This window comes from Cyprinus carpio, chromosome A12 (assembly GCF_018340385.1).
Source record: "Cyprinus carpio isolate SPL01 chromosome A12, ASM1834038v1, whole genome shotgun sequence".
Lineage (NCBI taxonomy): Eukaryota > Metazoa > Chordata > Actinopteri > Cypriniformes > Cyprinidae > Cyprinus > Cyprinus carpio.
The window spans coordinates 718,470-745,596 of NC_056583.1; the positions used below are offsets into that span (position 1 = coordinate 718,470).

At 35.2% G+C, this 27,127-nt stretch overlaps 2 protein-coding genes and 1 pseudogene across 3 annotated transcripts; all 3 read right to left on the bottom strand.

Moving 5' to 3' along the window:
• Positions 1 to 1,037: 1,037 nt before the first annotated feature.
• LOC109090948 (ER lumen protein-retaining receptor 2-like) lies at positions 1,038 to 6,340 on the bottom strand. Its single transcript, XM_019104786.2, has 5 exons — positions 6,097 to 6,340; positions 5,640 to 5,740; positions 3,624 to 3,782; positions 2,969 to 3,221; positions 1,038 to 1,589 (listed from the first exon to the last, which is right to left on the bottom strand). Exons 1-5 carry the CDS (start codon positions 6,185 to 6,187, stop codon positions 1,555 to 1,557), a joined length of 639 nt encoding a protein of 212 aa, XP_018960331.1. The 5' UTR covers positions 6,188 to 6,340; the 3' UTR covers positions 1,038 to 1,554.
• A 3,301-nt stretch (positions 6,341 to 9,641) lies between these two features.
• On the bottom strand, positions 9,642 to 21,445 carry LOC109090272 (annotated as a pseudogene).
• On the bottom strand, positions 21,435 to 27,077 carry LOC109052468 (WD repeat domain phosphoinositide-interacting protein 1). Of its 2 annotated transcripts, none has more exons than XM_042767078.1 (11): positions 26,995 to 27,077; positions 26,615 to 26,784; positions 26,026 to 26,122; positions 25,762 to 25,859; positions 25,594 to 25,686; positions 25,420 to 25,490; positions 24,059 to 24,106; positions 23,825 to 23,983; positions 23,636 to 23,743; positions 22,213 to 22,322; positions 21,435 to 22,113 (listed from the first exon to the last, which is right to left on the bottom strand). In XM_042767078.1, exons 1-11 carry the CDS (start codon positions 27,014 to 27,016, stop codon positions 21,992 to 21,994), a joined length of 1,098 nt encoding a protein of 365 aa, XP_042623012.1. In that variant the 5' UTR covers positions 27,017 to 27,077; the 3' UTR covers positions 21,435 to 21,991. The 2 variants fall into 2 exon arrangements, with proteins under 2 accessions (XP_042623012.1, XP_042623011.1); XM_042767077.1 differs by having other exon boundaries at positions 24,059 to 24,166.
• Positions 27,078 to 27,127: the final 50 nt, after the last annotated feature.

Consider the following 27,127-nt stretch of genomic DNA (forward strand, 5'->3'; position numbering starts at 1 on the left):
TTTTCAAACATCCATTCTAAATTGTATTAACAAGATTATTTATTTTAATTCTGTGTGTGTGTGTATTAACGCAGTTTGTTGCAGCCATTAAAAGGTAATTCAGAACACACATTTATTTTATTTAGTAATCAGTTTCCAGTATATTTATACATCAGTGCAGTTTGTTGCAGCCATTAAAAAGTTAATCAGAACCTAATTCAGAACTTCAATGAACTACTTTTGATAAAATTATAGGTCTGTCATGCAGTCAAGTCATAAACGTATTTTCAGAACGTTTTATTTACAATAATATATAACTTACCTTACTCCTCTGTTGTGGAGCAGTGCTTCGGCCTCATTGGTCAAATCGTCGGTTCTCGGCTTTACTCGGACGCGCTCGGAAGCGCAGCAGCCGCTGATGGAACGTCGTAGTGCGCATGCGCGACTTAACTTCGTGACAGATTTATTCTACCAATAGACTCGTTTAATCTGTGTTGATGTGTTTTAAACTTAAGCACATTTTGTTGCTGTTGGCAATAACACCTTAGTTAACACTCACACTAAAGATGTGAAGCGAACAATGTAAATATTGCCTAAACATCCTCAGAATCCATCATTTGTACTTCACTTAATGATTCATGAATCGGAGTTCAACCGCTCGAGTTGATTTACTCCGATTCGCGAATGAATCGAGCAACGATTCACTGAACCGATCCGATTCAAAAGAACGATTTGTTCACATCAACACAAGATTCTCGCTTTATATATTTAAAAGCTGCTGGTTTTTCACGTTAATGAGGTGTCTGTGTGATTTATTTAAGTGGCTTCCTGAGTCATTTGGTGATAAATAATAATAATAATAATAAAAAACCATGGCATTACATTTCACATTCCAGCAAATTGCACATTATTTTACACTTAAAAAAAGAAAACAAAAAAAAAGGAAGAAACTAAAAAAAGAAAGAAAAAAAAAAATCAATGAAAATGAAAATTAAAACTTGAAGTTTAGTTTAAAATAAATAAATAAATAAAATATTATATTAATATGCATAATAATCTGTGAGAACATCTGTACGGTTTATTTTTTGGTTCATTCAGAAGCTGTTTACAGTGATGAAGGCAGTGTCAATACTGTACGCTGCCAGACAGTGGCATGGTTCTCAAAAGTTGAGCTGGTTTAAGTACAAATATTTCCATCTTGAACCCAATTAAACAAGCTTATTTTCCATTCAATGTTATCACATGGAGCAACAAATACTCCCATAATCCTTTTGATAACATGTACATTTAATCAGATTGAAAACACTCTTACAAACAAAATCACTATCCATCATAAGACCCAGTCCCTGTCTGCACTGCAGCACGCCGCCGGGCAAATCATAGTTACACGGTTGATGTAGAAAACTTTCTTTGATACAGAATAATAAAAAGGGTAAGACAAGATGCATAAAACAGGAATCCGAAGACTCGGGGTTGAGTCCAGAGGTGTTCCAGAGCTCCGGACCGGATCTGTTCGTCAAGCATCTCACTCGTCCTCTGCGTCCGCGACGCTCCACGCACTGATCTCTCTCAGACTCAAGCTGGCAGACTCAGCTTCTTTCCTTTCAACACTGACACAAGAGAAAGACACACTTCAGCTGCTTTCATCTATCAGACTGAAGCTCAGTTTATTCAGAGTTTATTAATAAGTGTTTAGTTAAGAGCCCGCCGGAATCAATACAGCCACAGAATGCACGTACACAGGTTTACACTCAACTAAAACAAACTAGGAGCACTTTTCCACATTGATTTCTCAATCAACTCAAGTTTGAAACACTAGTTTTTTTCCTGATTGAAAAGCAATAAATTCTATATATCTGCAGCATCTGAGACTCTGGTTCTCATGTACGTTTTACTCCTGAGCAATATTTAAAGACAATATGATTTCCTTGAGTATTTTCGCTGTTAAACTCGTTTTTAAACTTTATTAACAGAAAAGGGGAATATGTGTGTTTTAAATATATATATGTGTTTTTATTTTAGATATCAAGTGTTTTGTGTTTTTGTGTTCTTATATTTTAAAACAAAACACAATGTCACTTTTCATGTTGCACATCTTGATTTTTAGTGATTTTTAGCATTTTAATAAACTTGAATGAGTGTGTGAGTAAACAACACACACATATTCATTTTTTATCTATTATTCAACTATATAAATTAAATATAATCAGTGCTGTCAAACAATTAATCACACCGAAAATAAAAGTTTGTTTACATAATATCTGTGTGTACAGTGTAAATTTATTATGTTTATATAAATACAAACAAACACATGCATTTATATATTTATGAAAAATATGTTTTGTTCATATATATATATATATATATATATATATATATATATATATATTTAGATATAAATAATATATGAAAAAATATATACACACCTAAATATTTTTAAAATATATACATGTATGTTTGTGTGTGTATAGATAAATAAATAAATAAAAATTAATTAATTAATTAATATACACACATATACATACACACACAATACATAGACATATATTATATTTTGGATGCGATTAATCACGATTAATCGTTTGACAGAACTAAATATAATATACAATAAATGTATAATTAATATAAAATACCTTTATTTCACTTGCACTGATATACATAGCCAGTTGTTTTCTTTTATTTGCCCCTTTTGAGTAGAAACTTTTTCTTCTTGGTGTATAAATGTGTTTAAATTCTACATATTTTTCATAACCATCTCTTAATCTTTGGCAAAATAGAGAAGAGACTCGTGTTAACTCACTATTTTTGAAACAAGCATGGGCATTCCAGTCATTTGTTAACTCAAGCACCAGATTAATCGAGTACTTGAGTACCTGGAGTGAGTATGTTTTCAGTATTGACTGAACCCCAAACCAGTTCCCACTAGAGCAAGCACATACTGAGTACGAGTGAAGACCACATCTGAGGGTTTCTTGACCACAACACTCACCTTTTGTTACGTAGAGATAAAAGAAATCACAGTACAGGATTGTCTGGACGACGCCGGCCACGATGGCGATCATGTCGAAGAAGCCTTCGAAGTAGAAGCGCCAGATCCAGTTGATGAGATACAGGGCTCGATAGAGGCCGAGGAAGAACAGGTAGTGCGTGGTGATGGTCTCGGCTTCTCCGGTCTTGCTGATCATGAACAGCTGCGGGAGGATGGACACGGACTCCAGGTAGATGGAGAACGTCCACATGATCTAGAGTGACCCAGAGATGATGAGAACACAAACAGACTGAGAGTGTTTTCAACCAGAGTTCCGCTCCTTGATTCTGATTGGCTTTGATTCTTTTTGGGTTGTTATAGTTTGATGTTGTTTGTATTAATCTACTTTGTTTAATTCTGTTTTTTTTTCTTCTGTGTGTTTGTTGCAACCACAACTGTTTCTGAGGAACTACATTGTTTGGTGGAAGAATGCTGTTTTTATTAATATCATACACTTTATTTGCTCTGTTTTATTTTGTGAAACCTTACTATGCTTATGGAATAACCATTTTATGAAAGCAATAGGCCTCGTGTGTTTACAGTGAATTTATTATAAATTCACATCTTCTCAGGGCTGATTGCTTTAATGAATGCATGTATGGATTTGCTGTCTAACCTCCAGAAGAGAGAAGTCATGGTTGACGAGGAAGGCCAGACCGCCGACTGGAACCACCAGGAACTCCACCCTGAACGTGTCGTGGTTGCCATCATACGTGGCCTTGAACTTGACGTATATCAGGTAAACCGTGGCATACGCACATGCGATATAGATGACCTGCACGGAAACATGACACAAAAAAGTCCCTTTGAGTTTTGTGTACTTCGTCTGAATGATACAAAAGTTGGTGACTTTTATATGAACACACTCAAAAATCACGGGAACTAAAAAGTAAAAAATGACCATCACAGGAAATATCTAAACATAAAACATATCTTTTTGAGCTTCCATTCCAAAAATTCACTAAATTCTAACCGTTTGTTGAGGTTAAACTCATTATGAAATATATCTGTGTCCCTGCAGCACAGAAGCAGTCATCAGTAGCACAGGTATATTTGTAACAATAGACAACAATACATTGTATGAGTCACAATATTTCTCTTTTATGACAAAAATCATTAGGATATTAAGTAAAGATCATGTTCCACGAAGATATTTTGTAAGTTTCTTACCGTAAATATATCAAAACTTAATTTTTGATTAGTAATATGCATTGCTAAGAACTTCATTTGAACAACTTTAAAGATGATTTTCTCAATATTTAGATTTTTTTGCTCCCTCAGATTTTCAAATAGTTGTATCTCAGACAAATATTGTCCTCCTAACAAACCATACATCAATTCGGAGATTATTTATTCAAGCTTTCAGATGATGCATGAATCTCTGTTTCATAAAACTGACCCTCATGACTGGTTTTGTGCTCCAGGGTCACAGATGTTCTTCTCTAGTTCATGTTAGTCACAATTATCGGCCCCCAGTTATTGCATCATCAGGTCGGGGAACTGGGACGGACAGTTTCTGTATTGATTTTGATGTTTGTTTTGATCACTGTCCTGATGGAAGATCCCACCACAGGCGATTATAAGAAGAGGAGGATACACACACGTCCTCTTCCAGGCAGATTTGTAATATCTTAATTATTGCCCTGATGGAGGAAACGGGGATTTTCAATGCTTTAGCTCTTTTCTTACAGACACTTTCTATGTTGTGAAGCTCAGGAATCTTGTTCTGCACATCAGAAGAACTATACTCTTTGGTTTTACTCCTTGTGATGGATGATTAATGACATTTGGCCTTTGTTTCCCTCATATTAATAATCCTGTGGAACAGGAAGTCATGGCTGGACAATGCTCTTAGTCACCCCGGTGTACTAAAATAAAATTGTAAATATGAATTGGATATACACTTTAGAGATCTTTTACTCATAAGAATTTCTAGGGGTGCCAATAATTGTGGCCAACATGCATTGGAGAAAAACATTTATTTCATAATGTGAGTTCCCCCCACTTTCAATTATTTTTCTTCAACGATAGGTTACAATTTTATGAATTTTTTGAACCAAAGATTAAAAAGATAAACAATGCAGATTTATTTTCACTGCTACCTTTGCTCATATTTACCACAGGTGCCAATATTAGTAGAGGGCATATATTTATATTTACAAATCCAATGTATGGTGTGTGTGTGTGTGTGTGTGTCTGTGTGTGTATGCAACACCATGCATTGGATTTGTAAAAATTTCACTTTTAACAAACACTGTTAATAGGAAACATTATGCATTGATTATAATATTTGTATTATTTTAATTATTTTATCTAAAAACTGTGCATATTTTAGAGATGAATATTGTCTGACACCATGACAACCCGTCTAAAATACAAAACATTAAAGAATATGTTATAGAATCAGAATACAGAACATTCTTTTAAATTAAAATCAGATTACACTCATTGTTTCCTCTGTGTTTGTGTTTTTTCAGGCCGGTGGAGTTCATGCACATCTGTATTCTAGAGTAAACAAACTCTGGTGGTCTTTTAACTGATCAGTGGTCTGTTATTTTGCCTCGATGACAGGTCTGGTGAAAACAAGGCATGTATATGTGCATGCTTTGAGCTTTAATCAGCGCCGCTTCACCTTCATGGTGCTGTTGTACAAGGAAATGAAGGAAGTGAGAAGGTCCAGATAGCGGCTGGTGAACACCAAGGCGAAGAGAATCTGACTCTTCCCAGAGATTCCTGAAGAACAGACAGAAACAACAACATGCATTTCAACACAGTTCTGTCTCTGAAGCTTTCAGTTCGCTTTAAACACATCAAGAACGCCCAGCAGAGCATGCACAAGAGTGTAAAACAAATAATGTTGTGATGAGATCCTGCTGCCACGTCAGAGATCAGAGTTATCTACAGTCTACATGGAGCTAAACAGGCTTCCCAGCATTCTTTGAGTTCAGCTCACATAACAACCGTGCATTCACACATTACACTCACACGAGGCCTAGTGCATGAGTTTACAACGCGCGCACACACACTCTCACCAGGTGTGAAGTTCGCACACTCAAAAACAGCCCTAGATAGTGCGCGTGGTGACTCACCCGCACACGACCTGGTCTTCCAGATCTTCAGCAGGAGGATGATGATGGCTGCTAAGTGGGACAGGTCCCCCGTCAGTCTGAAGATGTTCATGTTTCTTGGGCTCCGGTGCAGGGTCTGCGGCGCGTGCGAGTGCTGGTCTTCCGCCCCCCGCGCAGTACACACGGCTGTTCCCGACTGAAAGATGGCGAGAGCAGCGCGACGTGGCCACGGTGATGAAGCTCGCGGCGCGTCACTGGGAGGCGAACACCGCTGCACAAAACATGCATTACTGCAAACGAGGTGTTTTCCTCTAGGGGGCGCGCGGAGGCCCCGACTCTTTCGGGCTTGGTTTACATATAAGTACCAAATATAAATATATACTAAAAATATAAGTAATAAAATATAGATAATTGCACGATTGCAAGCATTTGAATGCTAAATACGAATCCGCGTAATAAAAGTATATGAAGTAAAAGCATGAGCCAGTAATCGCGGACGGCTCTGATTGGTCCGCTCTGAACAACGCGGAGAAAAGTAACAAGAGACACGTGGCGACACGAGAGTTTTTCTCCAAAGCCCCGCCTATTTCGACTTTTCTGTCGTGCCGATTTCTTTTCCTCTGTTTCTGTGAAGCTGTGTGTTCGTTTAGAAGCCAGCTCTTATTCAAACACTCTTACAGAAACACCGCATATGTGTTCAGATCACACGTGAAACGTGCTTTTGGAACATTTTCATGCTGTAAATCTTATTAAAGAAATTAAATGAAATTAAAAATACCGAAAACTATAGTTTAACCTGAATAAAGCGAAATCAAATACACTTCTAACAATTAACTTATTGATCATAAATGCATTTTTAAATAAGGTACCAATAAAAACATATTTTCTTTCTCCAGTGCATAGATGTATTATTACAAACAAAATTAATTGTTAATCTTAAGTATTAATATTAATTATTAATAGTGAGTTCATTAATATTATGTATTATCTATAAACTATAAATGTTTTTTTATTTTTTAAAAAATCTGTAAAAATAAATTGTTAAACTAAATAACTAAATTTAATGCACTTTTTAAAAATGAACTTGACTATAAAGAAATCTATATTTATTATTTGCAATTGTCACTCCATTGCTTTGCCAGAAATGTGCTTCTCATTTCCATCAGAAAGCGTTTATTTATTTTTAAACTCAATTGTTTTTATAAATGTGTTTTAAAGGGAAAGTTTATCAAGCCAAAAGCACATGAAATACTGGCTTATTTAGCATTGCATTGCTCTAAAAACACTATTTGAAAGGTTCAAGCTTTTGTAATATATATCTTTTTTAAAATGCATGTGAAGGGCTTTATCTCAGCTAGCTTTGTGTTGCATTTTAATGAGTTATTTTGTCTTATTAACTTACTTAAATAATCATTTAGGCGATAAACTAAACGTTCTGCTTACCTCATCATCACGTGTACTCGCAATATTACATCACAAATAGAAGCTGAACACAAATATTGGGAACTAAAGTAGATTTATTGCACTGTAAACACATAATCAATGTCAGGAGAACATTTAAAAAAAAAAATTCTACAAACAGAACGTCACACCAAACCTGAGACACTTTGTGTTGAGCACTCAACAATAAACAACATTTTAGGTCATAATAATATTGTAAATTCATCGTGAAAAAATGTCTTACATTGGTCCTTAAGAAATTCAGACATTCATTTTAAGGAGGCACAGAATGAGATGTGGAGTTTAATTCCTCTGTATTCATAAAATCAATGTGTTTTATCAGATATGATCATTTTAATCTTCCCCCAGATTAAATCTTAGTTGCAATAAAACAATCTTTTGATTTTGCTGAGACGCATCATTCATCTTAAACCAAGTCCTTTCATTCCTGTCACAAATAATTCATGTTTCAGAAGAGAGGTTCGTTCCTGAGGTTTCAGGACGCAGTACACACAGATCCTCCTCGAACCGCAGCTTCAGGAACACGTGTGTGCTCAGGTGTGTCACCTGCTCCCTCCACGTCTCCAGGTGTTCCTCGGGTCACACCCAGGCCCCGCCTTAAAACACAACACATGTACAGTCAGCAGGTCATTATCACAAATTAAACCAGAAATAAGATCATCATCCAGAATCAGTTTAAAACACTTGTTTCTACATGCTTCTATACTATGCAGAATTCTATGTTTTCAATATAAGCTACAATTTAATTCTTATTTCTATTACACCTTGCATACATGTGTTTGCACATATTAATAATAAATGTTTTTGCAGGTAAAACATATTTTTACAAATATAATGAATTCATAATATAAATAAACAATTATTTAATTAATATTAATTATATATTATTATTTATATGCATTTATTTAATTTATATTAATATAATTATTATTATTAATTATAAATAACTTTTATTCCATCTATATAATCATTTATAATATCAATCACTGTTCATTGTTTTTTGTGCAATTATTAAGAATTATTCATTATTTGTATAATAATAATTATTCTTAATATAATAAAGGGTTCTTGTCTGTAAGATAATGTTGGCTGTATCACGTGGCTTGGATTTGGTGGACAAAAGTTTTTCCAACATTGAAAATGTTTTAAAATTTCACTGTCGAAGAAATAAAAAGATCATACCAAAATACTTCAGGTTTTCTTTTCAAGAATCTTATTCTTTCAATGAAACCTTTTTATCCTTATGCCTCAAATAAATAAATAAATTAATTAATTAATAATAAAATAATAATAATTATATATATATGTATTATATTAGTTTAAATTATTTCTGATTAAAACACGTGTTTTATTGTATGTGTAATTTATTTTAAAATTTGAATGCATATTGAATAAATACATAACATCTGAATAAATCACAACAGACCAAAACAAAAACAGACAAAAAAGAAAAGTGTGTTGTTAACCTGGCAACACAATATAGATAGATAGATAGATAGATAGATAGATAGATAGATAGATAGATAGATAGATAGATAGATAGATAGATAGATAGATAGATAGATAGATAGATAGAACATGCGAGAGAACCAGGGGTTGAAAGTTGACTGTGTTACATTTAAAAGAGCCCGGCAGAGCACGTGACCGGTCATATCCGGTGTTACCACCAGGCGGCGCATGTTGGTGGCTCTTGAGATTTACAGGAAATCTGCTCTACATAAAACACACATACACACACAACACAAACATATAACACAAACATTATTATTCCTTAATATAAAGAGTAACCTTATTTTCTTTATACAATGCAGATTGTTTGAAAGCAGCTTCACATCAACAAACAAGAAAATAAAAGTGTTAATGTTGTAAAATACTTCAATTTCAGCTGTAAAGCAGCTCTAGAGAAGACAAAACTTCATTACTCAGATCAATTCATAATTTGTTTTCATCTGATAATGTCAGTTCGGTCAAATCAATAGTATTACTAAAAATGTCTTTTGTATGGGAGAAGAAAAATAACATTTGAAGACAAGATGTCAGTTGCAATGTTTATTCAGAATGACATACAAAAATGAAAAAAGGTCAGATTTGGGTTTTTCATCCAGAATATGAATATGTGGAATGCTTAATAAACAGAAAGTGAACGCTTCAAATGCACAGACAGTTATATGTGCATGTGAAGATGATTTCAGTCATAACCAAGACTGCAAATCATACTGATACAGTATTTCCCCTGAATCCCAGATCCTCAGTTTCACTTGCATGACCAAAAAAAATAAAAAAAAATTTATTTTCAAAATAAATGAATGTCTTAATTGCTTCAGCATTTATTCAGAACGCCATAAACACTCTGAAATAAAATAGACAAGGTTGCAAATATAAATTCACTGCAAACGTCATGCAAAACTTCACATTCTGATGCAACAATAAATATGAATCGATTCATATATTAGATTTTCAGGGATTGTCTGTCAGAACTGCTCCAGAATCCACCGTGTCCAAATGTTTCATCCTTTTCTTGGCTGTCAGATCTGTAAACACTTCAACGGGAGCTTCATAGCATTCATGTGAGCAGAGAAATTAATATTTCAGAGGATTAATTATGATCTAGTGTTTCTTTGGGTTACAGTGAAGTCAGGGAAAAATAAACTTAATATGTAATAAAATCAAGGAAACGATTCAATCAAACATCTTTTTTCAGTCAGCTTAATGTAATAAACAAGGTCGAGAAGCACCAACCTACTTTCATATTAGATCATAAAAAAGAACCGAAAGAAACCCAGCGTAACTGATCGTCTGCTCGTGTTCAGCACAACTCCTTTCCCTAGTCTTTCATTTCTCACAAACACAGGATCGAATGGATCTTCAGCCCTTCTGTGAGATGCTCATGTGACCAGATGAGCGGATGCTCCAGAAGTGGGCGTGTCCCTGGGCCGGTGGCGGTCAGCCGAGGGCAGTGATTGGTTGGTGTGTTGGCTCCGCGTGATTGACAGGATCTCCGGTGCTCCTGCTTTCCCGTCAGGAGGGAACGGTTCCCTTCAGATACCACATCCCTCCCAAACTCATGCAGCACTCCTGAACAACACACAGCACTGTTATCAGCACTTTCTCGCTTCAACAATCACTAATTATTAACCTTTATTCAGATGACTGGAGAGGCTTTTAGGCTTTTCTCCTGTTACTTTCTGCACTTGACACACATCATACAATACTAGCAGACAGTCCAAGACTAATTACACTGATGTTTTTTTAAGAGATATTTTTATTATTTTTTGCAGACTCTTAATTGTAGCCTAGAATTATGTATTAATATGTAGGGGTTTCCTTTACTTTAAAATCTATGTAAAAATAAGAATACATGTAATTAATTTTGACTATTAACAGTATCTATTAGATGATTTATTTATTGTAATTGGTTATTTACCAACTTTTTTTTTTTTTTTTTTTACTTTTTAATCAATTGCCTAACACTTGGAAAAACTATTTGGAAAAACAAAGCAATGTTTACTTATTTGAGAAAAATTTGATGGTTACATTTTAAAACAAGAAAATACAACAAAACTTAAAATAATCTATTAAGTTACTCGTTTTTGTAGCATAACTCTAGAAATGTAACATCGTAATGGGACCTTGAGCAGTCGATCCACATCGGTTTTGGTGACGGCGTCACTGAGCTCCTGCGTGAGGCGCAATAGTTCTTCATGAAGATCTCGAACAGAACCTGCCGGTGCTGCGGATGAAGACAAAAGCATTCTGGACTAACTACTAACAGTCCCAGACTCAAAATCAGGGATGCACGATATTGTCGGAACTGGCCGATAAAGGCTTAAAATGTAAACATCAGCCGATTCCGATAAGATCAGTAATATCGGTAAATTCTAATAACATCATAATATCGGTAAATTCCAATAATATCGTGCATCACAGACACAGACTCAAAATCAGGGATGCACGATATTATGGTTTATGGTTTTTTTATGTTTATAATGTTTTATTATTGCGATTCCGATAAGATCAGTAATATCGGTAAATTCTAATAATATCATAATAGCTGTAAATTCCGATAATATCGGTAAATTTCAATAATATTGTGCATCACAGACACAGACTCAAAATTAGGGATGCACGATATAATCGAAACCAGCCGATAAAGGCTTAAAATGTAATCATTGGCTGGTTCCGATAATATCGGTAAATTCTAATATTATCATAATAGCTGTAAATTCCAATAATATCGTGCATCACAGACACAGACTCAAAATTAGGGATGCATGATATTATCGGAACTGGCCGATAAAGGCATAAAATGTAAACATCGGCCGGTTCCGATAAGATCGGTAATATCGGTAAATTCTAATAATACCGTTATATCTGTAAATTCTAATATTATCGTAATATCGGTAAATTCTGATAATATCGGTAAATTCTAATATTATCGTAATATCGGTAAATTCTGATAATATCGGTAAATTCTAATATTATCGTAATATCGGTAAATTCAAAAAATATCTGTAAATTCTAATAATATCATAATATCGGTAAATTCTGATAATATCGGTATATTCCAATAATATCATGCATCACAGACAGAGACTCAAAATTAGGGATGTGCGATATTATCGGAACCGCCCGATTAAGGCTTAAAATGTAAACATCGGTCGGTTTGAAAAAATTACGCTGATATCTGTTTGATTAAATAAAGCAGTAATTGGTTTCATAAAAATCACGATTATGTTTTGAGGAAGGTCAGATGCCAAACAAAAGTAAATATATCGGTCTCTGCAAATATCGGCAAATTGGATATCAGGAAAAATCCAACACTGTGCATCCCTCCTCAACATCACAATAAATCAGGCTGCAGCTCCCAGAAATCACCTTGTCAAAGGTTTCTCCGCTCTCCCAGAGGCCAAAGACCTTCTGCTCGTCTGCCGTAGCGTTGCTCTGAGGAGGAAACTACACACACAAACACACAACAAGCTCAGAAACAGCCAACGCACCGTCTGATAAATGGATGCTAACATCAAGACAATTACTTTTGTACTATTTTTAGTATTTGTTAGACATGTTGTTGCCCTTTCTGTGTGTTGTCATGTGGGTGCACATGAATGAAAGTTATAAAATATCATTGTTACTAGTGTTCAGTTAGTAAAAACATTTTATAGACATTTTTTTAACCTCTCGCATGATATGTTTTGAATCTAAGTGACTGAAAACACCTGTTTCAGAGCAATAAATAGAATATTTTTTACAAATGTATGTAAATTTCATAATCTATTTTTAGCCATATTGTCCAGTCCTAGTTAGCATTAATTTCTAAACACTGTATAACAGGTTGAGAAAGTTGGCCCTGGATAACTGAACTAAGGTGATTCGTAGATCATCATGCCAGTTTCAGTGCAACTGAGAGAAAGTACAAAAAATACATTAACACTATATTGACATCAGGATGTACGTGTTTTAAGAATCAAAGAGAAAAGAAAACATGCATTCAAACAAAAACATTCAGATTCTCAGAAATGAGTCTCGACTATTTAGCAATGAGCTCTAACTCTATTAAGAGCAGTTACGTATTGTTCACCAGCCACACACACACACACACACACACACACCCTCAATCTAAATAGCCTTAAGAAGAAAAGACTGTAACACATCTTAAAGTCAAACACATTACCTCAATGAGCAGGACAGACATAAGACAATTAAAGCCAGAAACTAACGAACTAAAAACAGTTCACTTGTGCAATAGATCAGTTATGGGACAGTAGATGTGATTTTGAGGGACAATGCGGGACACACGTGAGACAGATACATTTACTTCTGTTATGCTATGTATGAGGGCTGCCAAGTGTACATGATAGTCTTTCTCAAAAAAAGCATTTGTGTCCTAATTTAGTAAGACATACAGGATTCATATTTAAATAGTCTTTTTGCTGCTTATTATTTACAGATACTAGTCCATACTGCGTTTTGATTAAAGTGGCATGACCGACTTTTGATTTATTCACCTAAACTTTGAAAAATTCTGTGACATTCCGTGTTATACAGTAAATTCTGTTTTTATGAAGTCACAGGGCCCTACAGATGCATATTTTGAATTAGTAAAAAAAAAAAAAAAAAAAAAAAAAAAAAAAAGCGGTGCCTAGCAACCAAACAGAGTACCCTAGCAACCATCTAGCAAGACAAATATCTCTACATCAGAACATCGCAGAGACATGGGAGTTGGTTCTTTTGTCTCATGCTAGCAAATAGCAGTGCTAGCATGCTAGCAGTGAATAGCTACAAGCTAATAGTGATTAGCTTAGTGCTAAAGCAGGTTAAGAAAATGCTAAGAACTCTATAAAACTTCATAGTAATGATCTGTGATAACTAGCAACTGCCTAGCAACACCACAGCAACCACCCCGAGTACCCTAGCAACCACATAGCAACCACATAGCAACACCATAGCAACACCCTAGCAACCATCCCGGGTACCCTAGCAACCACATCGCAACACCTTAGCAACTATCCCATATACCCTAGCAACCACCCTGGGTACCCTAACCACCGCATAGCAACAACCTAGTAAACACCTGAAGTACCCTAGCAACTACATGACACCCTAGCAACCACCCTGGGCACGCCGAGCATCCACATGGTCCGTCACAGTACTTACAGGCACCAGGATCTGTTTGCATTGGCTCTGGAGGATGGTGTCCTGGAGCATGCGGTCCATCACGTGACCGTACACAGAGTGACCTGTGGGTAAACTGGCCAGATGCAGGTTAAACAGCCTCTTCACTTCACTCAGGCACAAAACATAGTGCTTCCGGAAGGTGCTCCGCACAAACTCCTGGAGCTCCGGCATGACCGTCTCCATTATGAGGGTCCGAGAGCGGAGAGGTAGCGTCGGGGTAACCGTTAATCGAGCCGTTCGTGAGTGACGTGTCCATGGGCTTTTCAGAGTCACTCATGGGCTCCTGTTTGACCTGCACCGGGGTGCCAGATTCACCGGACGAGCCCGTGTTTGTGGACGCCAAAGTTTGGGAAAGACATTAATATTCTTATCCTGCAAAGATGCATTAAATCGATCAAAAATTACAGTAAAGACATTTTTAATGCTACAAAAGAATTTGTCTGTAAATCCTGAAAAATAAAATGCATCATGGTTTCCACAAAAATATTAACTGTTTTCAACATTGATAATAATCAGAAATGTTTCTTGAGCAGCAAATCATCATATTAGAATGATTTCTGAAGATCATGTGACACTGAAGACTGGAGTAATGATGCTGAAAATACAGCTGCGCATCACAGAAATAAATTACACTTTAACAGAGATTCACATAGAAAACAGCTGTTTTACATTATAATAATATTTCACATTTTTTACAGTATTATTGATTAAATAAATGCAGCCGTGCTGAGCAGAAGAGACTTCTTTCAGAAACATTTAAAAATCTTACCGACCTCAAACTTCTGAAAAGTAGTGTGTACAGAAACATACATATAGTACATAAATAAGTCAGAACATACCCATCTGAGCATCCTTTTTAGCCACAAAGTCATCTTTGGAGAAGTTAAACACTTTTTCCAACCTGTAATATAGTGTTTATTTAGAAACACTAGGAGATTCTCACTTCCTATAAAGAACTATGTGCGATATCTTCAATATTCTGTTATTCATTTAAAGCAGTAGTTGACCAAAAAATAATTTACAATAATATACAATCTTGTATAGAGTGCAGCAGTGCTTATCAGGTTAACAAAGTGCTTTTGTGTTTCATAGAATAAAGAAAATATGGGTTTGGAACGGTATGGAATGAATAGATGATGATAAAATGTTAATTTTTTGGGTGAAACATCTCTTTAAAGGCACCAAACGAACAAACTCATAAGTTTTCAGCAGATTCTGCGAGGTCATGTCATACTTAGACTGAATGCCCAGCCAAAGCATGTGCTGCCTTTGAGCCACATCAGGATGCTTTCTGATGAAATCATGATCTGTGGCCAGCAGGAACTCCCAGCCTCGGTTTAATCGAGGGACGGACATCTGCTCCAGGAAGTCCTTCACGTCCTCTGGAGGAAGCTGTAGTCACATGACACAGAAAAAGCTTAACATGCATGATCAATGCACACACACACAAAACTCTTAAACAGCCAGACGTCTGAAATAATAGTTGAAAAAAAAAAAAAACACAGCGCCACCTTCTGTTAGACTCAGGTACTTGTTTTAATTCAGCACACAAACCTTAATGATGGCCGTGACCTCTTTCCTCATCAGGGTCCTCTCTGAGGTGAATCTCCACATCTGAAAGATCAAGGGTCAAATGCATTTACCAAATCAGCAAACATTAATAGAAATAATTAGTAATAGTGATAACATTGCTTTTCCTTACTATCAAACCGGGAGACAGGAATCATTTCACACTGTGTGACCACAATATTTCAGCAATGTTTTTTGCAAAATGCCATTAAATCAAGAATAAATTAACTTATTGTGGAAATCTTTTCTTTGTATGTTTGCCCATTAAACAAAAGTTATAGAGAATGAGCAAATCACAGATTCTTGATTTTCCAAAATTGGAACTGATGTTGTAGCTACAACCATTACTATTTTTTTTTTACTATTAATAATTTTATTTTTAGATTTATGACTGCTGTGTATGCTTACACTGTATGCACTCCTGTAATTCTTTAATTTTCACCTTTCTTTATTTTTTATTTCATGCTGTCCGTAAACAGCATCATATGACCTTGCTCTGCTTTACCTGTAAGTATGTAACCTTCTTCTGTTTCTCTTACTGCATGAACCGATTACACATTAATGTCTGTATATGTGTCCCTGCAGCACAAAATCAGTCATAAGTAGCACAGGTATATTTGTAGCAATAGACAACAATACATTGTATGGGTCACAATTATACATTTCTCTTTTATGCCAAAAATCATTAGGATATTAAGTAAAGATCATGTTCCATGAAGATATTTAGTAAATCTCCTACCGTAAATATATCAAAACTTAATTTTTGATTAGTAATATGCATTGCTAAGAACTTCATTTGAACAACTTTAAAGATGATTATCTCAATATTTAGATTTTTTTGCACCCTAAGATTCCAGATTTTCAAATAGTTATTCTCAGACAAATATAGTCCTCCTAACAAACCACACATCAATGGAGAGATTATTTATTCAGCTTTCAGATTGTATGATACAATCATGTGGAGAAAATCAAACTAAAGGAGAAATGTAAATGAAACTCACCACAAAGTCTTGGCCGCGACAGAGCACTTCTGCAGGGACGCCGCTGTGTGAGCTACAGGTGTTTTTGGGATAAAGCACATCACTGCCAAAGACACAAATCACAGAACTTCAGCATCTACTCAAGCATCACACATCCACCTGATGTAGGAGGGAAACAAGCAGCGCACCTCTTCACGACCCAGGTGCCCTGAACGAGCAGCGCCACCTGCTGGATGCAGCGCAGTACTGCGGTGGAGTCCGTTCCCGAGGCCAGCAGCCCCATCAGAGTAGCAAACGCCATCACCTTGACTACGAGCAAAGGACTACATTATACACAGGGTTTCTGCAGGCAAAACAATACCTCGAAGCATTCTCTGAATGTAAATGTCTAGCGGGAACACAATGCATTTACCTTCGGATCACGCCGGTCTTGTTTTCCAGCGCAAATGTCTAAAGAGTCTTAAAGGACATCCCTTTTACAAGATGTAATATAAATCCCAGAATGTGTCTGTGAAGTTTCAGCTCAAAATACCCCACAGATCATTTAAATTATCATTTCGGAAATATCGATTTTGAGTGGAAGCAGAAACACGCTGTTTTCGTGCCTGTAACTTTAAATGCAAATGAGCTGCTGCTCCCCGCCCCCTTTTCCAGAATAGGGCGGAGCCTTTACAGCTCATACCTCAAATAAAACATCCGTCTAGTTTTGGTCACACGGCACTTGAGTATTAAACTAAGTTCTCTTTCATGTCTTATTGCGCTTAAACTGTCAAATACACAAAAGTTTATTAAAAACACATAAGTTACACAAACACAGCCGGTTATGTCTGTGAAAGTAAACAGCTGGGAAAGAAATCAGATGTTTATATTAGATCTGTGTATGAAGTGACAGCAGCGCAGTGGGTGGAGACATACAGATTAAGGGGCGGTGATATTATAATAAGATCTTCTTCTTACGTCACTAGAGGAGAGAAATCTGAGCGGCTGGTTTTTACACATGCTTGCAAACACAAAGTTACTGGGTTGTCCTTTTTCATGTTTTCTGGGTTTGTAGATGCGCCGGGAACCCGATTATAGCTTACATGAGGAAAGAGTCAGATTTTCATGATATGACCCCTTTTAGATGCATTTACTTGAGATATAAAGTCTTGTTTTCTGAGAAATTGATCAGAAATTAAGTTAGTTAAGAACAAACATCTGCCAACGGGCTTTAAAAGAATCAACGTAATCCAGAGGAAAACCAAGTTCTCACACTACACAAACTCATTTTGTTCAGTTTTTCCAAGATGTTTTACATTTTCAGTAAACCTTGATTTAATGTTTTGACATTCTGATATTTGTACTGGAGAACTAAAACACTGAGGAAGATATTCATGTTTTGCAGTGCATTCAACATTTAATGAATTCTGATTTGTGGAAGAGTGAATTAAAGAGATGAACAAAGACGCAACCCGAGCTCACCGTTCTTCATTAGTGTCCGGACTTGTTCCCCCAGAGGCAGCGTGCGGAGCTGAGCCATCGACAGCACGTTACTGGGACCCACGGGTGTGACGCTGGCGGACGAGACGCCAAATTAAGATGGGGAACATGGGAAAAACACTACCACCTGTATGTTCTTCTACTTACACTTTTTCATGGCCAGATATTCACTGATGAACACATCAGACAGACGGATGCTCCAGAGCTCGAGGGTAACTGCCAGCAGACACTAACCGTGGTGTTTTCACCAGCTCTGTGTTTTCTGAGCTGTCCATGGCCTGGCAGTACAGATACTGGTGTTCGTGGTCAGAACGTCCGTCCTAAAGACAGAATCACAATGCATGAGAATGCATAAGGAATATAATATACATGGAATGATTTCCCAACTTTTTTCAGCTAAAATATATTAGATGAGATTTTAAAGCTAATATTTCAATAATTTAACATGCAAATTAATGCATTAATTTGATGCATTTGCAGTTCTTTGATGTCGGTTAACGCAAACAAGTTTTTTTATTTTTATTTTTTTTAAATGATTTTTAAATAGGGCTGAGAAACTTGAGCAAAAATTCTATAGTACTGCGATTACATTGCGATTTGAACTGTGACGTGATAAAAAAAATCACTTTTGTGTTCCAAACGTTCACTTTTTCTTTAAAAATCCAAACATAATTCAGTATTAGATAGTATCATAACTATCATTAATAGGTTTAACTGTAATTTAAGACAGAAATACACTGAAAATTAAGACAGAAATACATTACCATTGACAAATTAAAACAATAATTAAATTAAATAGGTTTGATGATATTATCACATATTGAAAACCAAACATTACTTGAAATCCCAAAGATTTAATGCCAATATTTCAATAAGATTCACAGAAGATTTCAGATACATTCACGGTTTAAAAAATACTTTACTGTTATAAATTACAATTGTATTTCAAAAAAAAAAAAAAATAATAATTATATATATATATATATATATATATATATATATATATATATATATATATATATATATATATATATATATATATACAGGTGCTGGTCATATAATTAGAATATCATCAAAAAGTTAATTTATTTCAATAATACCATTCAAAAAGTGAAACTTGTATATTATATTCATTCATTACACACAGACTGATAAATTTCAAATGTTTATTTCTTTTAATTTTGATGATTATAATTGACAACTAAGGAAAATCCCAAATTCAGTGTCTCAGAAAATTAGAATATAACTTAAGACCAATACAAAGAAAGGATTTTTAGAAATCTTGGCCAACTGAAAAGTATAAAAATGAAAAGTATGAGCATGTACATCACTCAATACTTAGTTGGGGCTCCTTTTGCCTGAATTATTGCAGCAATGCGGTGTGGCATGGAGTCATTCAGTCTGTGGCACTGCTCAGGTGTTATGAGAGCCCAGGTTGCTCTGATAGTGGCCTTCAGCTCTTCTGCATTCTTGGGTCTGGCATATCGCATCTTCCTCTTCACAATACCCCGTAGATTTTCTATGGGGTTAAGGTCAGGCGAGTTTGGTGGCCAATTAAGAACAGGGATACCATGGTCCTTAAACCAGGTACTGGTATAGCTTTGGCACTGTGTGCAGGGGCCAAGTCCTGCTGGAAAATGAAATCTGCATCTCCATAAAGTTGGTAAGCAGCAGGAAGCATGAAGTGCTCTAAAACTTCCTGGTATACGGTTGCGTTGACCTTGGACCTCAGAAAACACAGTGGACCAACACCAGCAGATGATATGGCACACCCCAAACCATCACTGACTGTGGAAACTTTACACTGGACCTCAAGCAACGTGGATTGTGTGCCTCTCCTCTCTTCCTCCAGACTCTGGGGACCCTGATATCCAAAGGAAATGCAAAATTTACTTTGATCAGAGCACATAACTTTGGACCACTCAGCAGCAGTCCAGTCCTTTTTGAAGTGAGACGCTTCTGATGCTGTCTGTTGTTCAAGAGTGGCTTGACACAAGGAATGCTCAGCTGAAACCATGTCTTGAATACGTCTGTGCGTAGTGGTTCTTGAAGCACTGACTCCAGCTGCAGTCCACGCTTTGTGAATCTCCCCCACATTTTTGAATGGGTTTTGTTTCACAATCCTCTCCAGGGTGCGGTTATCCTTATTGCTTGTACACTTTTTTCTACCACATCTTTTCCTTCCCTTCTCCTCTCTATTAAGGTGCTTGGACACAGAGCTCTGTGAACAGCCAGCCTCTTTTGCAATGACCTTTTGTGTCTTGCCCTCCTTGTGCAAGGTGTCAATGGTCGTCTTTTGGACAACTGTCAATTCAGCATTAACCTTGGAGTTATGATTGATGATCAGCTGACTTTCTCAGACCACATTGCTAAAACTGTCCGGTGCTGCAGATTTGATTTATTCAACATTAAGAAGATCAGGCCCTTTCTTTCAGAACATGCTGCACAACTCCTTGTTCAAGCTCTTGTTCTGTCAAGGCTGGACTATTGCAACACTTTCTTGGCAGGTCTTCCAGCCAGTTCTATCAAGCCTTTACAATTAATCCAGAACGCGGCAGCAAGATTAATTTTTAATGAGCCGAAAGAATGCATGTCACACCTCTGTTTATCAATTTGCACTGGCTACCAATAGCTGCTCGCATAAAATTCAAGGCATTGATGTTTGCATACAACTGTCGCAGCTTTAATTACATAGCGAAGGGGAGGTTATGAATGACAAAATAACTTTATATAATTCATACACTAGATGGTTGAGTACATAGTGTATAAGTGCATATGTATAAGTGCATAAGTGCATAGTGTATAAGTGCACAGTAAGTGCATATGTATAAGTGACAGTGTGTAAGTGCACAGTGTACAAGTGCATATGTGCACTGTGTAAGTATGTAGTGTACAAATCTGTAGTGCATAAAGGCATAGTGCATAAGTACATATGTTATGTATGCGGTCATGGGAATTCATTCATCTAGTTGCTCTTGTGAAAAGAAGTAATTTCACAGCAAAAGTGTTTTACAGAGATCCTAACTAAGCAGCATAACTAAATAAGAAGTGGTTTTTTTATGTTTTTTATATTGTCTCTTTTACTGATGGTGTTTTTTTTTTTATATATTTTAGATAACTTGTGTGAATCTTGTGTTTAAATGTTCCATTTCTATATTTTCAGCACATCATCCAAAAGCACAAACGTGCAAACAGTTAGTTTTCATTTTGGCAGCTTTATTTTATTAGATTTCGGTCCCATATTCAAATCAGCAACAGTGTAAAGGACACATTAATGCATGTGATATACTTCTAGTTTTCCTATGCACATTTATATCCTAAAAACTGATAGATTTAATCTGGTCAACACTAAAATGTATCGAGGTTTAGGTTTTGATACAGCTTTTATTGTAAAGGTCTGCTGTACTTATAAGCTGCTTATTTACACAAATGGCAAACAATGAATTTTAAAATCTGAGCTTGTTTTCACTCACTGGGTTAAAAAAATCAGTTCAGTCATCTTGTTGTTCACAATAGTTGTTCTTCATATTAATAAAGCAAGCATGTTAGCCAACATATTCAGACATCTGTGGCAAACTATGAGTTCACAGTCGTAGTTAGATTTGGCAAATGCATTAAACGCACATCTATGAGTTGCTCCAGTTCAAACACGCTTCATAATGTGGATGTATTTGTAAAAGGCTGCCTGAGCTGGTGACCCTGATCCCTGAATCTACATGTTCATCTGAAGTGAATGGTGTTTGAAGAGACGTTCAGCTGTTCTGAAAGCTAACGGGAGGAAACTCCTGTTCATCATCCAGACAGACAGGTCCGTCCGCAAACTCATGCTCTGGGATCAGCTCTCCTCTCTTCACACCAACATCCTCACAGTAACCTGAAAGAGACACACGTCATGTACCTAGAAATCCTCAGGAAGCGCTTTAAACAGTGCAGGAAGAACAGACACTGTGTGCTAATGAGGCATGTGATGAACCTGCGAGGGCACTAGAAGACGCAGGGTCTGGATTCGTGCATGTGGCTACAGCTGCAGCGTAAGACGGGCCGCAGGCCTCCAGTTCTGCTTCATCATCGCCGTCAAACAGTCTGAAGGAGGAATCAGATGCACATTCATCGAGAGCTTTGACCATCACAGCTTCAAACTTCAGAAGCTAAAGCTTGAATCAAAACCATGAATATATTTCCATGTGAACGAGTGACCTTCAGAAGAATCTAAAAGCCTCATTTATTTAATCCAGAGGTTTTTGTTTCACGGAATCATCCACCAGTTTCCTTAAATTACTGTATACACACTGTTTTATTTAGTAAATTGTGTTGTGGCAACAATGTTAACAGTTTTGCAGAAATTATATATTTTATTGTGTATCAAATTGGACAAAAATGGCAAATCAATTATATATTTTATGGTTTATTGAGAATCAAATTGAACAAAAATTGCAAATCAATTATATATTTTATGGTTTATTGTGCAACAAATAAAAAAAAAAAAAGAAAAAAGAAATTATTTATATATTTTATGGTTTATTGAGAATTAAATTGAAAAAAAAGAAAAATAAATCATTTATATATATATATATATATATATATATATATATATATATATATATATATATATATATATTTTTTTTTTTTTTTTTTTTTTTTTTTTTTTGAGAATCAAATTGAACAAAAATTGCAAAAATCATTTATATTTTATGGTATATTGAGAATTAAATTTAAAAAAAAACTGTAAATCAATGATATATTTTATGGTTTATTGTGCAACAAATTGAAAAAAAATAAAAAAAATAAATCAATTATATATTTTATGGTTTATTGAGAATTAAATTGAAAAAAAGAAAAATCAATCATTTATATACTGTATATATATATATAATATATATATATATATATATATATATATATATATATATTTTTTTTTTTTTTTTTTTTTTGAGTATATTTTTTTTTTTTTTTTTTTTTTGAGAGCCTTTTTTTATGGTATATTCTGAAACATATTGAAAAAAAAATTGCAAATCAATTATATATTTTATGGTTTATTGCGCAATAAATTGAAAAAAAAAAAAACTAAATCATTTATATATTGGCCTTTTTATATATTTTTTTTTTTTTGAGAATCAAATTGAACAAAAATTGTAAATCATTTTTTTTTTTTTTTTTTATATTTAGATTTTAATTTAAAAAATGTAATTTAATTATATGTTTTTTTTTTTTTTTTGCAACAAATTGAAAAAAAATAAAAAAAATAAATCAATTATATATTTTATGGTTTATTGTGAATGAAATTAGACATAAACCAATTATATATTTTATGGTTTATTGTGTATCAAATCTGACAAAAACTGTAATCCAAATGCACGTGTAATTATGATTTTTGAAACAAATCAATAACGGCTCACCTGTGCTTCTTCACTAAAGGACAGTCTCCTCCTTCCTGAGGATCTATGTTGTAGATGTAGAGATGACCATCTAATGAGGCCACCAGAAGACACAGAACCTTCTGGATCCTGCAGATGAGGATATATACTGTACATCATAAGTACTTCCTCGTCTCCGCACGCTCATGTACAGTAATGTGTCGGACTCACATGGAAAGAGCCGCTATGTTCCTCACGCCGGCCACACTGAGGCGGACGGTAGCAAACGCTCTGTCCTGATGCATCATCTCTGACACCTGAGAGGGAAGGTAGGTGCTGGCCGCTGAAAACATCTTCCCCATGTATGCAGACCACGACGGAGACTCCTGGCTGTTTGCATGAGAGCACACATCAGCTACACCAGCCTGCTTTCTGCTGGATTTATTTATGCACATCCTATCACACCTGGGACTGTGGTGCTCCAGTCTGAAGATGTGGACGGTCTCTGTGTTGCTGGAGGCACAGAGAAACTGTGTGTCTGCACTGAACGACAGGGAACTGATGCTGACATACCTAAACACAAACAATGCTTCATTCAGGATGCTTCATTAACTATGGGAGCTTTTGGTCCTGTGGTATGAAAATACAGCATCAGTAGTTTATTATTTGTTTTAAATTTTTTAAATTTTGTATTGTGTTCAATAGCATTCTCCTTTGTCATACTAAGCCTAATTTCATAGCTAGCAGTTTATTTTCATGTTTTTCACACATTGGAAAATGTGTCAAAATTACAGCTAGGCTGAAAACGCCAGTGCAAGACTAAATTTTATATCAGGGTTTTTTTTTACGTTTTTGATACCAAGAAAACTTACTGATCCCCTTGTGAGGGGACTGCTATTATTATTATATTATATATACAGTAATTAATAATAATAATAATAAAATTAAAAATATATATATAAATATATAATAAAATATATAGTAAATTAAAATAAATATGAAGTGAAAGAAATCATATGAAAAATAAAATGATAAAGTAATTTACAAATTTATATATATATATATATATATATATATATATATATATATATATAATATATAATAGATATATATATATATATATATAGTGTGTGTGTGACTTTTAATTTATTATTACATGCCATTACTCTGCCTTTATTGTTACATGCATTACTCATGCCATTTTTGATGAAGTTTACTTTTAATTTATTATTACATGCCATTTATATTATATTTATTGTTTTAATAAAATAAGTAAATATTATAAATTAAATAAAATAAATAAAAATGTGTGTGTGTATATAAAACATTTTTTTTATTATATACAGCGTTTAATATACATTTGTCATTTTTTTTCTCCATTTTTAAAATTAGTGAAAGAAATTATATGAAAAATAATTAACAAAGTAATTTCCAAATGTATATATATATAAAATAAATAAGAACTATATAAATAAAATAAAATATATTTAATGTTTTAATAAAATAAGTAAATATTATAAATAAAATAAATAAATGTATATATATATTATATATTATATATATATATAGATATATATATATATATATATATATATATATATATATATATATATGGGGGAAAGAAAACTTATTATTAAGTATATAGTTTTGTATATATATTTTTTTTTTTTTTTCTCATTTTTGTTTTTTAAAGACGGTCTTAACGAGAAAAAGAAAATAAAAGTGTTATTAAAATGTGTTTTAATAAAAATCAACCCCTTGGTATTTACAGTAGAAGTGGCTGTTTCTTCTACAGTACTGTTCAGAACAGCAGTGTTTTCTCTCACCTCTTCATCCCTCGGCGGAACTCGAACAGTTTGACTCCATCAGGGACGCTGAAAACTCTTATAACAGTGCCCTGAGAAGAACGAAATGAAATCAGATTCTAGAAAAACCCGAGATGGTGAGAATAATGAAGCTAAAATCTCTCAAATCTGAGAACACAACCTTCTCCGACTCACTCTTTCAGAAGCGCTGGCCAGACTGGTTCCTGAAGCACTGAATGCGATGGCTGCCACGTGACTGGCGTGAGCCGAGATCACCGTCACCGTATTCTGAAATAATCAAAGCGGAGAGCTTTAAGCTGCAGCAAGCTTTGCTTTTAACGCAGGGTTCAGTGGGTTTCTCACCAGATTCAGAGCATCATACAGAGTAACTTCTCCAGCTGTGAAGCTCCCTGGATATGCCAGATATGAGCTGGAAAGACTGACAGAGAGTGCACAGAGACCTGGCAGAAAGGACAGGGTTTACAGATCCTTCCGGACACGTTTGGATCAAATGAAGCAATATATATAGTGGTGACTCTGACATGCAGGATTTTAGGTGTTATTACAGCAATAACTCAGAAGTGTGCTTGAACTGTGTGTAGTTTTACTGGGTACTAAAGCGTGCACCTTTGGGGTTTGGTGGCGTGTTGAGAAGAGACTTGAGAAGCTTCATGTCCTTGATATTATGGATGTACAAGGCCTCCTCCAGACAAACTATAAGCCTCTGAAGAAAGGACATAGATACAGCAATAAGCTTTAAACTACAGTAAGCAGGATTACGAAAGAAGACTCTTCTGCTAACCAGGGCTGCATTTATTTGTAAAAAAAACTGAAATATTATTACAATTTAAAACAGCTGTTCTCTATGTGAATCTCTGTTAAACTGTAATTTATTTCTGTGATGTGCAGCTGTATTTTCAGCATCATTACTCCAGTCTTCAGTGTCACATGATCTTCAGAAATCATTCTAATATGATGATTTGCTGCTCAAGAAACATCTCTGATTATTATCAATGTTAAAAACAGTTAATATTTTTGTGGAAACTGATGCATTTTATTTTTCAGGATTCACAGATGCATAGAAAGTTCAAGAGAACAGCATTTATTTGAATCTTCTGAAACATTATAAATGTCTTTACTGGAACTTTTGATCACTTTAATGCATCCTTGCCTTCAAATGGTAAAGTTTCTGATAGTTCTTTGGTTGAATGCGCACCTGGCGGTTGAGTTTGACAGCGAGGATGTTGCTGGAGTAGCTGTAGTTACAGATCTCTGTGCTCTTCTTGAAATGGTAGATGTTCATTCTGAAGGGTGTGGATCTGCTCACGAGCACCATCAGACTGCTGGAGAAGAGCCGCTCCGCTATATACACATCAGGGCTTTCACCTGAACACAAACACATTACAGTATATACTCAAAGTTTACAGTTTACAACACAAGTCTGTGTGCATGTGTTCATGTAATGGTCTGAGATGACCTGACCCTTGCCTTGGTTCTGTTTATTTTATAATCTGACCACCTCAAGACATTAATGCCTCTGTGATCAAAACGCAGTTGCACAGTGATGTGATCGGATGAATTTGAGACAGTTTTTACCTCCTCGATGAATGCAATCCATTCTGTCAACAGAGGAAAGAGAGAAAATCCTGTAGCCATTCTTACCACCAACAGCCAAAGACGATGAATGCAATCCATTCTGTCAACAGAGGAAAGAGAAAAAATCCTGTAG

Coding starts and splice junctions, on each gene's coding strand:
- LOC109090948 (XM_019104786.2), bottom strand. CDS start 6,187: ATGAACATCTTCAGACTGACGGGGGACCTGTCCCACTTAGCAGCCATC. Junction 5,741..6,096: donor GAAGACCAGGTCGTGTGCGG/GTGAGTCACCAC, acceptor TCTGTTCTTCAG/GAATCTCTGGGAAGAGTCAG. Junction 3,222..3,623: donor ATGACTTCTCTCTTCTGGAG/GTTAGACAGCAA, acceptor GGGTCACTCTAG/ATCATGTGGACGTTCTCCAT.
- LOC109052468 (XM_042767077.1), bottom strand. CDS start 27,016: ATGGATTGCATTCATCGAGGAG. Junction 26,123..26,614: donor CTGTCAAACTCAACCGCCAG/GTGCGCATTCAA, acceptor TCCTTTCTTCAG/AGGCTTATAGTTTGTCTGGA. Junction 23,984..24,058: donor CTGGAGCACCACAGTCCCAG/GTGTGATAGGAT, acceptor TCATGCAAACAG/CCAGGAGTCTCCGTCGTGGT.